At 40.1% G+C, this 14,770-nt stretch overlaps 1 protein-coding gene across 1 annotated transcript in view; it reads right to left on the bottom strand.

Moving 5' to 3' along the window:
• Positions 1-6,855: 6,855 nt before the first annotated feature.
• The window catches only part of LOC118081598 (protein SSUH2 homolog), a 28,592-nt gene continuing 20,677 nt past the window's right edge, over positions 6,856-14,770 (bottom strand). The window contains exons 9-12 of the mRNA XM_035108095.3: positions 14,211-14,303; positions 12,589-12,694; positions 10,940-11,047; positions 6,856-9,710 (exon numbers count right to left, since the gene is read on the bottom strand). Of these exons, the coding sequence (XP_034963986.3) occupies positions 9,564-9,710; positions 10,940-11,047; positions 12,589-12,694; positions 14,211-14,303 (454 nt within the window). The 3' untranslated portion in view covers positions 6,856-9,563. The remainder of the gene's footprint in view (positions 9,711-10,939; positions 11,048-12,588; positions 12,695-14,210; positions 14,304-14,770) is intronic.

Raw genomic sequence — 14,770 nt, 5'->3', positions numbered from 1 at the left:
GAACAGCATGTTATTAAGGAACACAACTCTCACCATAAATCCTTCCAGGTGCCCTTTTAACATTCTCCCAGCTACAAGGTAACAGCTTAGCTCTCAAGAGATCCCACACAGCTGGGGGAAAGTCTAACAATGTGATCCTGTCTTTTTCTATTCTATCCATGGCACTTATTCAAAGTTTAATGACTATAGGGCTGCACCCTAAATGATCCCAACGTGTGGATGGAAACAATTGTGTGGCTCTTCTCTATGGAACAGGCAGTGCCCTCCCATTGGGGTACCAATGTTACAAAAAAAGACCCATGCAATAGATGGCACTCACACTGAAGAAGTGTGCATGCACACGAAAGCTCATACCAAAATAAAAACTTAGTTGGTCTTTAAGGTGCTACTGAAGGAATTTTTTTATTTTACTTCGACCCAGACCAACACGGCTACCTACCTGTAATCACATGTCCGTGTTAGGGACGCTGGTGGCGCTGTGGTCTAAACCACTGAGCCTCTTGGGCTTGCCGATCACAAGGTCAGCAGTTCAAATCCCCGCAACAGACTGAGCTCCCATTGCTCGGTCCCAGCTCCTGCCAACCTAGCAGTTCTAAAGCACACCAGTGCAAGTAGATAAATAGGTACTGCTCCGGTGGGAAGGTAAACGGCATTTCCATGTGCTGCTCTGGTTCGCCAGAAGCGGCTTAGTCATGCTGGCCACATGACCCGGAAAAACTGTCTGCGGACAAACGCCAGCTCCCTCGGCCTGTAAAGCGAGATGAGCACCACAACCCCAGAGTTGTCTGTGACTGGACTTAACTGTCACAGGTCCTTTACCTTTACCTTTACATGGCCAAGTTATTTATTTACTTATTTTAAGTTTCTGCACCTTGCCTTTCCACTTTGAGGTGGTTCCCAATATAGAATTTAAAATCCCAACAAAATATAACATTATTAATTTTATTAAATAAAAATTTTAAAAAACGGCTGAACCTACATTGCTATCATTATTGAGGAAGCAGCAACACTACAATAAAACAGGGAAAGCCATTAAAAACTCAGCCAGTGTGGTACCTAAAATATAATAATGGTGGTATCAGGTGTATCCCCCAGAATCCACAATGGATATGTAAAACCTACCTACTCTCCAAAGGCTGCAGAAGAAGAAGCCCCCCATCACTTTAGAGCCACTCACAGATAGATGACTCCTACACAGCTAGGAGAACTTTCAAAGGCACTCAAGTCTACCAGTAATTGTGTAACTGTGTTTTTGTGCTGCAGTCATGGGAAATAAAACAGGAAGCTGCCCTCTCAAGTCACAAGTTACTGTGTTTTATTTTTCTGTTGGAAGCCGCCCAGAGTGGCTGGGGAAACCCAGCCAGATGGGCAGGGTATAAATAATAAATTATTATTATTATTATTACAGTACACCATAGCCTACCTATAAAAACGCAGCTGCCACAAACAGCATGTGGCGCACAGAATTTGCATAGCAGCATTTGAGAAAAATGGTTGGAAACGGCCGGGACTTATTCGACACTTGCCCTAAGACTGCACTTAGAAAACTTACAGGATAATCCTATACATGTGTGCTCAAAAGTAGGCCCTATTCAATGCCTGAAACAATTCAGTGCCTGAAACAATGCGACGCTGACTGCTGATTTCTAAAATGAAAGAGGGTTGGATTTTAACGCCTTGTCCAACTCCTTCACAATAAAGATTCTTTCTCGAAACTTCTCTAACTCTTTTTCTTTATGATACCCAGAAAGCTGAAGGAGTAATTATGTACTTTATTGGTATCGTTTCCGGATTTTTGTTGAGAAAGTGACATTTGATATCACTCTGTGCTATCACTACAATAAATGAGATGTTTACTGTTCCGTCTAACAACCAGCCAGGGTAAAGTAGGTTTCTGAATCAACTGCTTTGTGGATGATGTAACCATGTTTTGTTTCACTAGGAAGAAAATGTGCATCTTCAGAAGGAAAAAGCCAAATATGGCAATAAATTAGACTGAAGCTGTGCCCTAAAATGGGATTTTGGACTGAGATTAATGAGGGCAATTCAGACAGGGTAGACCGCATTGTAAATGCAAAATCCCTTAAATGTATTTACTACTGGACAGTTGGAAGCGGGAGGGAACCCACTAGGCTTTGGAAAGGGGGAAAACCAGCCCAATTCAAGGAAATTTTCTCCACAAAAATGAACTATGTCAGGAGGTCAGTATGTGAAGAATTTCAGAGCTAGATGAGTGGATAGACCAATACAGGAGATGTTTTTTCACATGGCTCTTCTTTCTATTTGGCATCTCAGGACTGGAAGAAGGAATCCTTTTCACATAGATCTAGGGGCATTTCTGTATGTTTGAGTTATTTTATTATAATTCTTTTTTATTCAGTATGGGGGGCAGTTGTGTAGATACTGCTCCACACAGCAATAAAACAGACCTTCCTGTGGTCTTCCCAAATGATGGTATGGTGTGTTGTTTTTTTAACAGAGATTATCTATGTGCATGCTAAGGTGATGACTTTTTTACGTCATTTCCCTGTATCATAATTTGATGAGCTTTCAATAAAGATTAGATAAAATCTTACTTTCAAAGAGATTTGATAAAAAAAACCTCACGCACAAAATGATTTAAAAAATTTTATTTATCAGTTTTTTTACCATTTTTGAAGTCACTGTAAGCAGATATAAAATTGAACCCAAGCTTTAGAGTCACATATATACAACATTATATAGGGTCATCAAACACACAAGGAAGCTTCTTTTAGCTGCAGTAACAGTATAGACGCCGCTAGAGGACGATGTTTTGCTACCTCTTCTGTAGGTTCTTTTCCCAGCATGTCCGGCAGGGTCTGCTGGCTGAGTTTTGAGGTCCCAAAAAGGGGCTTTTACCTTGCGCAGGTGTGACATTTGTATACCCTATGTTGCTAAGAACACTCCCCATTGTGGAATGTGGTGTTGTGTCCAAATTTGATACGAAATATATATAGAATTGTTAATACAATTTTATGAAATGGTAAAACGGCATACAAAAAAATTAAAATCGGTTTGTGCATAACCTTTTTTAAATATTTCAATGGAATATACCTCATTTTAGTCATTAATAGGCGAAAGTTCATCCATTTCTGCTACAGGAAATAATTTTTGAGGAAAAAAAATGAAAAAGTCATCACCCTTATGTGCATGTGTGAATCAGCCCAGAATTAAGGTGTTGCTCTTCTTCACTAAACCGTTTAGCACAAAACTGTAGTTTTTCTCAATCTGGAGTCATTCTCACTCACCCTGAACATGCTACTTTCGAACCACATTGATCTAGGGTGGGTGTGGTTACTTGACAACATTTTAAAATCTTCTCCTTGATTGGGGTTACCTTCGTCTTTCCCTCCCTGAACACACCCCAAGTGAAGGAAGAAGGAAATGGTAATATTGATTTATGCCCACCCACAATGTCATTGGGCAGGTGCAGATACTAGTGTACACCATCTGTTTCCATACAGACACACTGTGGGGTAATGCCAAATCAGTCTGCAATGAGCTTTTATTTTCAGAATGAAACCCGTTGATCAAAAGTGCTTGTGCAATATATCTAGATTGTTTGTGGGCTATGTAGAAAGAACAAATACTCAGTTCCCGTTGATTCTAAAATAAAATGCTGTCACAGCCCAAGAAAAATGAGATAAATCCAGGTGTTGTTCAGCGGCAAAGAACGTAGGGTAAGGGGAAATGTTTCTCCCCCTCAAACACCATCCCTTCCCTCGCCAGGCACCTGATTCACCTTTACTTCAGAAGTCACCAACTTGCCTTTTCACATTCATGCTTGATGTTCAGCAAAAGCTACAAGCAGTCTTGTGGAACACATTTATTATAGCATAGGTATTCATGGAATAGAGTCTTCTTTCCCCAGACCCGTGAAATGTTATTGTGAGTTACAGGCATAGACGTCAGCATTTTGACTTAGAAGTTTAATAGATAAATATGCATGTTCGTATTCTTATTGATTAATATTGTCTACAGGATGAAATAGGCAAAGGAAAAAGGGGGCAATAACCCAGCTTGAGAATATCTCTTATACCCTGCTAAGGACCAAAATGAAATTATCCATTTCTAGATTCCAGGGAGAAAGTGTTCTGAGAGCACACAAATATTATTAACAAAGGTGAAATCTTATATCCTTTGCCTGAAAGGCTCCACCTCTGAAAAGAATTTCCTTGGGATCTTAACAGTATTTTGCTGCCCAGGCAGGAGGGAGAGTCCCTTGTAGCAATCCAGTCAAAACACCTCGAGAGAAAGGGAATTGGCTTCCTCTCTTTTTGTGATATGTGCATTTTCGCTTTAGACTACAGGAAACCATACATGGAAAGCAGAGCTATAGTAATTAATTCATCATCCTTGTTAAATGAAATCACATATTTGATGTTTTACTAAAAGATTTAATATTGGAATAAGCCCTAAAGGGGGGTGGGGTGGAATCAGCTGGCCAAAGAAACACATGGTTCTGGCACTTACAAAAAATTAAGTGTGTTATTAATGGATTTGAGAAGAAGGGCTTTCCCTCTTCACCAGTAATAGGATCAGTGGAGGGAGGAATTACAATTCAATTACATACAGCACAGGCTGAAATGCAAAAAATAATAATAATAAAAAACCACAGTCCTTTTTATTAAATAAGATACATTTAGGTAGTAAAACGTTGTGTCAATGCATAGAATAGTAGACTTAGGTTGTAGGGTGGCCTATAAATTGTTATGTAGCAAATACATATATGAAATAATACTTCCTACAGCAGGCATCCCCAAACTTCGGCCCTCCAGATGTTTTGGACTACAACTCCCATCATCCCTGACCACTGGTCCTGTTAGCTAGGGAGTTGTAGGCCAAAACATCTGGAGGGCCACAGTTTGGGGATGCCTGTCCTACAGGGAGCCTTCGGGATGTGTTCCATTGGGTTCTGAGGTCCTAGGTCAGGCCTATATAACATGATCCAGCAAAAGGAATCCAGCGATAGAGTCCAGATCATAGAATTGCCACAAGCGAATGGACACATCTATCAGCCCTTGTGAACATCCTTCACAGTCCACATCTCTGTCAGGCAGTGCTTTTTTCTGGGGGGACGCAGAAACCTAAACATTTTGTGAATCTAATGGCAGAAGAAATTTTAAAAAATTTAAATTTTAGTTTCTTCTCTAGCATGGTGAATCATCAGGGCCGGATTTAAGTTTGATGAGCCCCTAAGCTACTGAAGGTAATGGGGCCCTTTATATAGCAGACGGGGCCCATTACTTACATCATAGGAGCCTACACAACACAAATCACTGTTGTATGTAGGTTTAATTTTATTTGTTTTTTATCTTATATTTTGGAAATGTACATCCAGGTTTGTTTTCTTCAAAAAAATTTGGGGCCCCCAAGAGCGTGGGGCCTTAAGCTATAGCTTTTTTTAGCTTAGACATAAATCAGGCACTGTCCATTGCTACCCCAGATGGCGGCCTCATTTCCTGTCACGGTGTTTCCTGAGTCTCAGATGGAAGCGAGCATTTACTGTGTGAGGTAGGAGTTGGAATCTAGCACTTCCGATGTGGAAGTTACTGTGAGCTGTCAGCTGTGTAATATGAGGTAATGCATGTTCTTTGTACTTTTGTCCATTGGTTGTATTTATTTCCCCCAATTTGAACTATAAAATGGTGATTTTTCTGGAGCCAAAATGAGAGTACCCCTAAACATTTTTTAAGAAGGAAAAAAAAGGACACTGCTGTCAGGAAACTGTCAGGCATGAGCCCCTTTCAGGCATCGGTGACACCAAACCAACAGAAGATACCCAGAAGAGAAGACCACAGCTTGAGCTCCCTCTGGGAAGGGCTGTAGCGCCATGGCACAGCATTTACTTTGGATGCAGAAAGTCCCAAGTTCAATTCCTGGCAATTCCTGCTTCAAACAGAAAAATAAAATACAATAATCTACTAAACATTAAAAGCCTCCCTAAACAGGGCTGCCTTCAGATGTCTTCTAAAAATCTGGTAGCTGTTTTTCTCTTTGACCTCTGATGGGAGGGCATTCCACAGGGCGGGCACCACTACCAAGAAGGCCTCTGCCTGGTTCCCTGCAACTTGGCTTCTCGCAAAGAGGGAACCGCCAGAAGGCCCTGGACCTCAGTTTCCGGGCAGATCGATGGGGCTGGAGACGCTCCTTCAGGTATGCTGGACCGAGGCCATTTTGGGCTTTAAAGGTCAGCACCAACACTTTGAATTGTGCTTGGAAACGTACTGGGAGACAATGTAGGTCTTTCAAGACTGGGAGCGGCGGCTGATCCCAGTCACCACTCTAGCTGCCGCATTCTGGATTAGTTGTAGTTTCTGGGTCACCTTCAAAGGTAGACCCACAGGAAAAATAGTTCCCTGTGTTCCTACGTCCCTCTAATGTCTGCTGCAACTTTTCTAAGAGAGACCTTCTTTAGATGTGAGTGAATCGTGCTGTACCTTTTCTCATTGTCTATGAGAGAGGGCAGACTCCTCGGATCTGCATGGTATCTCACTGCCATGGATTCCAGAGTTGCCTGAGAAGCTGGTAATACCTCATGAGATATTTATTCCCACAGCTTATCCTCCAAGATTTCACAGATGAAAATAGAAACACTCCAGTGTATGTGTAACATCATTACTCCCAGACTCACTGTCTGAATGGCTTCAACCCTCCTGCTATAATATATTGCTAAAGACTTTTCTCTGCCTGCTGTGTGTATTCATTAGCTCTGCAATAGCGTGCACTGCTTTGGCTTTTGAAGCATGGAATCAGAGGATGCCAAATTTAAGATGCAAGCTGGCTTGAAAAACAGTGTAGATAGTAAAGATGTGTCGTCCTATGATCACAGCATTATTATTTTTAAAAAGATATTTAATTTCACAATGCAGCTTCTTTACAACTCATACATATCCAACAACATTTACGACTGTATTTGGTTACACAGTTAAAGGGAGCAGTGAACGAACATTTTGTGTCTTGCCTAATTTTTATTTCTTTCTCACTCCATATGCCCCTTTACTTCAGGTAAAATAAATGCGCTTAATAGCACCTTAAGGCTAACTTTTTAGAAGCTTTTTATTATAAAACAGCATAGACTTTCATAAATGGCAACATATCGTATATTGAGCTGGAATTAGGGGAAATAAGAAAAGTCTGTAAAAAGCTGACTGAGGGAAAACGTTCAGAAGTTCTTGAAGGGACTGTAATAGTGCAAGTTATGAGAAATCTTTATAATGTGCAAAAACCCTAATCCAAGATAAATGCTGTTCTTTATTTTGGTTCACCATCATATAGTACCTGTTTGAAGTAGCTATTAAATTTACATATATAATATGATGTTTGATGCTGTTTCTCCATGTGTGTCCTTTGAACTTAGCTGTCAGCAAATTTATGATTCATCATTTCTTCATAAAACACACATCCTTCGCTCTCTGTAATAAAATCTTGGCTAGATTGTGAAGCAAGGTTGTAAACCTATTGCTTTGAGTGAATTGACTTCACGCACTGACAAACTGTCCTCTATTAATAGGTTGCAAATTTAAGAATGGTTATTTGAAAGAACAATTCTTTATAAACCTGATTAGGACCCGAGTGGTATAATTTTAAAAATAACAATGACAAGATAATAATAAATGCAACAATGACGCCATAAAAACACAAACACACACACACACACACACATTCTGCATAGCCACTACTCTGGTATGTTTTCGCTACTAAACGAAAACAATTCAGGAGGTTGGTTTTTTTTGCCACTGCTTCCCTCTAGCGGACAGTCTTCAAAAGGGAAATTTCCCAATCCTTTCCTAAAATAAGCATTAATAGCAGCAATCCTGCATAAAGCATTTACAAAGGTTTGCTATTAGTGTAAATATGATTAATACAGTAAACAAGAAACCTAGCATTGAAGCACCCTATTTTTTTCTTCTATATCATAAAACAAGATAAAGTAGGTAAGCAAGACAAGGGGGATTCACATATTACAAATGTGTACAGGGGTAATTTTGTGACTCATGAAAATAACTACTGGAATACTGGAGATTGTTTTGGTGGTTTCTTGGAACGATTGCTCATAGTTGGCCATGCATTTATGAAGAGTAAACTTGTATCAGAACTGCACTTCAGTAGAGTCTCCTAGACCTACCTTTTGAGAATACTGTTTTCTGCAAAGCATACTGGTCTCTGAGATCCAGCATGAAACTTCAATTTGCTTTCTCACCGTGCATCCCATCTTCCTTAAAAACTATTTGAAAACTAAAACTACATGCATGTAGACTAGGGCTGCCATATGTCCGGAATTTCTTTGACAAAAGCTCAATAACTTTTGTGTCCGAATTTTCACTTTTTGAAATTTAGACCTAATGATGTTCCCATTCTGCCCAGTACTGTAGCCCAACCATTAATCTAGTGTGACTTTGAAACATAAGAAGAATATATACTCATACAAAAAATACAAATATACTCATACAAAAAATATTCTATACAGCTCCACCAAGGTAAGTGCTACATATTTCCATATATTTTAATAAGCCTCTGAGCAAGATATAGCAATCTTCTTTGGCCTTGCCCACCAGTGATCCCAAATCAAATGGAAGAACCTAAATTTCAAACGCTTGCAATCAACATATCGGATGGCATACAGGTCTGAGTAGACCCACTGAAATCAGGGGACTTAAGTCCCCTGGCTTCATTGGGCCTATACTGAGTATGACTTAATTGGACACCAAGATCATACGGCCCTCAATGGATACCAGTCGTGATGGCTATGGTATACTTCCATTACTGTAGGCAATATGCCTTTGAATACCAATTACTGGGAATCACAGATGGAAAGAGTGCTGTTGCGCTCAGGTCCTGCTTCCAAGGCCTCTGGTTGGTCATTGTCAACCAGTCCAGCACCCTCTTATATTTTTACCCACTGTATTCCATTTAAGTGCTTTTTCGCCTCCATAGTTTATTCCAACATTTTTTTCTGGAGTTCTTCCTAGTTCCAGCACTCCCCCACCCAATTTCTCCATCTATACAATATACAGTGGTGCCTTGCAAGACGAATTTAATTCGTTCCACGAGTCAATTCGTTTTGCGAAAAATTCGTCTTGTGAATCGCGGTTTCCCATAGGAATGCATTGAAATTTCTTTTTTTGCTCATAGGAACGCATTAATTAAATTTCAACGCATTCCTATGGGAAACCGCGATTCGCAAGATGAATTTTTCACAAAATGAATTCGTCTTGCGTGTCACCATCAGATCGCAAGACGCATTCGTCTTGCGAAAAATTCGTCTTGCAGGGCATTCGTCTTGCGAAGTACAACTGTATTTACCAGACGCTTAGATCCCAAGAGGAACAGTATTAATAAAGGCTGAAACTGTAGCATAAATACAATTAGGATATAATAATCGCTATTTTTTGGGTGGCCACTGTGGGCAAGCAAAATAAGACGGGGCTACAGAAGGGTAAAAGGATGAATTGATTTGTACCCACAGACACTCGTGGATAATTAAGCAAGAAGAACAGCTTGCTTCGTAGTAGGAATCCTTCTTGCAAAGTGTCCCACTGTCAGATGATGGTACAGCCACAGCAATACCTCTCTGGATAGTCCAGGGCATGGACCTTGTTCTCCATTCCATAGACGTAATACATGTATGTCTTCTCCGCATACTGGTAATGGACTTCAGTGACTGGAATTAGCTCTATCGTCTGACGCTGAGGAACAAAGCCAGAACAAGAATTTATTTGTTTGTTTCTAAAATGTCTTGCTTGCTCTTAACCGCAAGGTCTCAGGTCTGTTTATCAGAATCAAATATACAATTATAAAAACAGCTAAAAGTGTTGCAATTATAAAACACATTAAAAACATTTGAGAGGCAACAGAAAAATATGAAATTAATGGAGTATGCAGAAATGGTGAAACTTACCAGAAGAATAAGAAATCTCTACAGGGTTATTGCAAGAACTCCTGGGATAATGCATCAAGCTGCTGAATGCTTTGGACTATGTGTTAAGGTTTATTATGGTGATTAATATCTCTCAGACATAGTCTGTTGGTTATATTTTAGCAATGAGAGAGTTTTGGGGACAACAAATTGGTTCAATTGATTCATCTGCTGAAAACATGCTTAAAAACCAAGCATTTAGTCAAAATATTTGGCTACATAATTCCTTTACCATTGAGGCTAGGAATGAACCCTTTATGAAGGATGCAGAAGTTAACTACAGTAGCTGCGTAGATGATATGTTGTCTTTATGCCACCTGGTGCTAAAATGAAATATGGCAGCATGCTATTACAATACAATGTAATTCAATACAACAGGTTCACTTTCAGTATTAGTATTTCCCTGGAATTGTGGCAAAGGAATGTCTCAGGAATTCACTGAGTAATGCTGAGGTCTGTAGCATGGCAGCAACCTTAGTACATTTTTAAAAGAAGTATTAAGAATGATCATCAGTTAAGAATTGCCCTTTCACTACAAAGTTTTTCAGCTCTGATCGTGGCTAGTATTCAGAATTCCTGTGGGTGGAACTCTACTCACAGGATATTCCCACCATTGGAAACAGAATGGGGGAGATTATTTCTGCCTATTCCTCATTCCCCACCCCCCAGTAAACCCCCCCAGTGTTGGGGAGACAGAATGGAGGGCAGCAGAGACGGTCTATGGCAATCACCTCCTTCCTCCTGCTCCAGCAGCAGCCTTCTCTGAATCTTGATGCCTCTTGCAAAGATTTCACAGATTTTGATGAACAACAGATATATTCATACAGATTCAACCGCACAGAAGCAAAAGTGAAAGGAAAGTTGCCCAAAACAAAAACAAAAACCCACACATATTTGATTCCCTGAAATTTCCCCACGGTTTCAAAGTTCCCAATATTTAGCTGGGGTTAAATGTTTGTATGAATAAAAATCAAAGAAACACATGTCTATTGTGTATACCTGTTGCAGAATGTGGGATGTGTTGGTGAATGTGGCCCTGTGCTCTGCAATAGCTCTTTCGGATGCCAGAGAGATCTCAGGGTAAGGGAAGTCAAGAAGGGGATACACCTGCAATTTAAAAAGAGGCAATCAGAGTCATTCTCACCCTCCTTCACCCGTCTCCTTTCTGACCATCCCCACCTATCCTCCCAACCTGGGACTCAGCTACATTAGTAAAAAAAGAAAGAGTGTGTGTTTTAAATGCGTTACAGCATTGTGACACCAGATGGTGCTGTAGAGTCCACTCCTTCGGCAACATGATTTCCCATTATGAACTTTGCAACACGTTTTCCTGAAACTTTTTTTTTGTATGTGTCTAGATCCAGCCCTGGTTTATTAACACACTAGGCAAATGAGTTAAGGTAATGGCCATTTCACTTATTCTGCTGGGGCATTATGTATAATGCATTGTCTAGCAAGATGAAATAAGAGCAACCAGCCACTTTTCTAGTCTAAGCCTGTCCATCACTTTCATCAGTTTCAGGGGATTTGCTCAGCATCATGCTCTGTTAGAGTAGCATATCAGGAAAGCCATATCATTTACATACTATGAATATGAATTAGATTAACATGGTGGATGTGAAATTGCTGGATGTGGTGCATTTTATTCTTCCATTCTGGAATTGAATACCAATAGGAAGAACACTGAATCTTCATCAACTGCTCTCAAAAGGCAGACACAGAAATCATAATAGATGATTGCATAACAGCTGAGCTGAGCTTTCGCAGTGCCTGAGTCTTTGGTATATAATATTGCCATTATGTTTTCAGATTTATCTCTACCAGCACTAGGAAGAAAAACATGCATGTAAAAATGGAATGTGACATTATCGGAATGTGGGAGAGATGTGGCATGAATGCTATCTACGGAGAGCAAATGCATTGAACAAATACTTAGTGACATACTGGTGGCTTGCTATCAACATCAAACTGGGGAAGGAGCATGGCTCAGGGGAACAGCACATGCTCTGCATGTGAAAACGCCCCAGGTTCAATCCCAGGCATCTCCAAATAGGACTAGGAGAGAGCCTGCCTTAAATCCGAGACAGCTGCTGCCAGCCAGTGTAGACAGTACTAAGCTTGTTGTTGTTGTTTAGTCGTTTAGTCGTATCCGACTCTTCGTGACCCCACGGACCAGAGCACGCCAGGCACTCCTGTCTTCCACTGCCTCCCGCAGTATGGTCAAACTCATGTTCGTAGCTTCGAGAACACTCTCCAACCATCTCGTCCTCTGTCGTTCCCTTCTCCTAGTGCCCTCAATCTTTCCCAGCATCAGGGTCTTTTCCAGGGAGTCTTCTCTTCTCATGAGGTGGCCAAAGTATTGCAGCCTCAACTTCACGATCTGTCCTAAGCTAGAGAGACCCCCAATAGTCTGACTCAGTATATAGCAGCTTCCAAACTTCCTAAGTACAAACAGAAACATTAGCTCCAATCTTGAGTAGGTAGTCTACAGTCTCATGAGATTTCTGAGCAGATTTCCATTGTCAATGAAGGTAGGGGGCTGAAAGATGTGAGTGAGTTATCGTGTTAAGCAGTTCAGCTGCTTCCAGTAATTTTTCACCAAGGTTTCATATGGCAAATGAGGGTGGGGGGGAGTGTATTTTACTCACCACAGCGTTCTCGTCTTTAAATATATTATCTCCTGTAACTTTATTGAGTAATTCTCTGGGAAAGTTCAACTCATTCTCATAAATGGATTCATATACATTGTTCTTCCTGCAAGGTAAGAAGGATTCACAGCACTGTGTCAGTCTATATTTATCAGTGTATGGATAAGGCTTTCAGTGTTTACTACTTATGATTCTACCTCCAATATTGGCAACAGAGGCTTTGGAGAGCAGTTTCTGGTGAACACAAACTGGAGGTTGCTACTTTCGCATAAACATTCTGAAACCACTTTTGGTCTTCCCTTGACAGAGAAATTATTGTTGCCCAGAGGGGAGAAAACATTGAGAAGTTCAGAATTTTAGTGGGTCCACTAAAAAGCAAAGATAGCAGGAAATCGTTTATGCTCTGTGATTTCATTTAACTACTTGCTTTCATAGTTTGCAATTAAAAAAATAAGAATACACCACCGTTTATCTTGTCAGTTATCATGTTACCTGTGTATAGCCCCCGATTTTGTGTGTGTGTGTGTGTGTGTGTGTGCATTCATACCCCCACCTTATACTTTCAAAGCAAGTAGGTCAAAATGGTTAGACATATTAGAAGGACATGTGGAAGGGTGTGTGATAAGAGAGCTTCTTTTTAATCTATCTGCCTGAGACAGGTGTATCTCTGCTTCCCATATTTCCAGTGCTAAGTTCACTACTCCACATTTTGACACAAAACTGTTGTTTTTGTTGTTTTAAAAAAAGTCTTGATGGAAAATCAGCAGTGAATCCCTCCCTATATACACACACTTGTATGCAATTTCCCTGATATACCCATACAGTGGTACCTCGGTTTATAACACAATTGGTTCCAGAAGTCTGTTCATAAACTGAAGCGTTCATAAACTGAAGCGAACTTTCCCATTGAAAGTAATGGAAAGTGGATTAATCTGTTCCAGACGGCCCGCAGAGTACTTAAACTGAAGCGTTCATAAACTGAAGCGAACTTTCCCATTGAAAGAAATGGAAAGTGGATTAATCCGTTCCAGACGGGTCCGCGGACTACTCAACCTGAAGTGTACTTAACCCGAAGCATGGATGTAATTGGTTCTGGAAGTCTGTTCATAAACTGAAGCGTTCATAAACTGAAGCGAACTTTCCCATTGAAAGTAATGGGAAGTGAATTAATCCATTCCAGATGGGTCCGCGGCGTTTGTAAACCGAAAATTCGTAAACCGAGGTGTTCATAAACCGAGGTTCCACTGTATTAGCAAAGCCATCTCCCCAAATTTTATACATATTTAATATAACTTTCATTAATAGATGGATTTTTATACACATTCTGCCCTAATATTCGCATTTTCGCAAACATTATTTGGTTGCAGAACTACATTCCAAAATCTGGAGAAGTGCACATTTTGAAGAATGGCTTTGTTTCAGTTCACAGATTTAGGTTTATTTGCCTTTAAATTCCCCCCACCCCCCATAGGGTCTAGTCTAATTAATGTTGCAAAACACCCACAGAATATTAGTATTAATAAACACTTCGCACATATTAATTTAAGAGCCTTTGGCAGTCAAGGCAATTAATTTCAGAGAATGATGACCAAAAGAGCAACATCACGAAAAAGACAACATACCAAGTTATTGTTAGCTGGATGTAGTGTAGCAACTTTTTCTCTCCATGGCATGTCGTACAGGTTTTGCTGCCTCTTCCAGAACAGGTGTTGCACCTTTTAGATGTAAAATTGAACTTTGTGCATGTATTGATTTATTCAAAATGTGACCCACCCCATTTTCAGCAAGAGGAGAGTATAAAAAGCACAGCCTAAAAAAGCTAAATACAAAATGTAAGATAAAACCAGTAGGCAAATATATAACACTTGCAACTTGAATTACCACTGAATTTCACGTGAAGGCAATTTTTGAGGCAAATTTCAAGCCTCTGTTCTGGTGAAATATTCAAGAAATGTTGATGGCACCGAAAGTAATTTTAATAAGCTATACACTACTACAGAGACTAATCTAGTTTTGTGGTCAGATTTTCTAACATCTCAAAATAAAAATAAAAAAAAGCAGTAGTTGTGCCACAATTGGGTCAGTTTGCTAGTGTCTGGAAGGAGAGTTAACTCTTTAGCTTGGGTTCGGTTTTCTGATCTGAATCTTCCTCTTCCCTTAAAGCTGCTATTTTCCCCAGTGT

Source organism: Zootoca vivipara, chromosome 2, assembly GCF_965207765.1.
Source record: "Zootoca vivipara chromosome 2, rZooViv2.hap1.1, whole genome shotgun sequence".
In the NCBI taxonomy this organism is placed as follows: domain Eukaryota; kingdom Metazoa; phylum Chordata; class Lepidosauria; order Squamata; family Lacertidae; genus Zootoca; species Zootoca vivipara.
The sequence above is the reverse complement of the archived record's forward strand: the minus strand, read 5'-3'. Positions and strand labels throughout refer to the sequence as shown.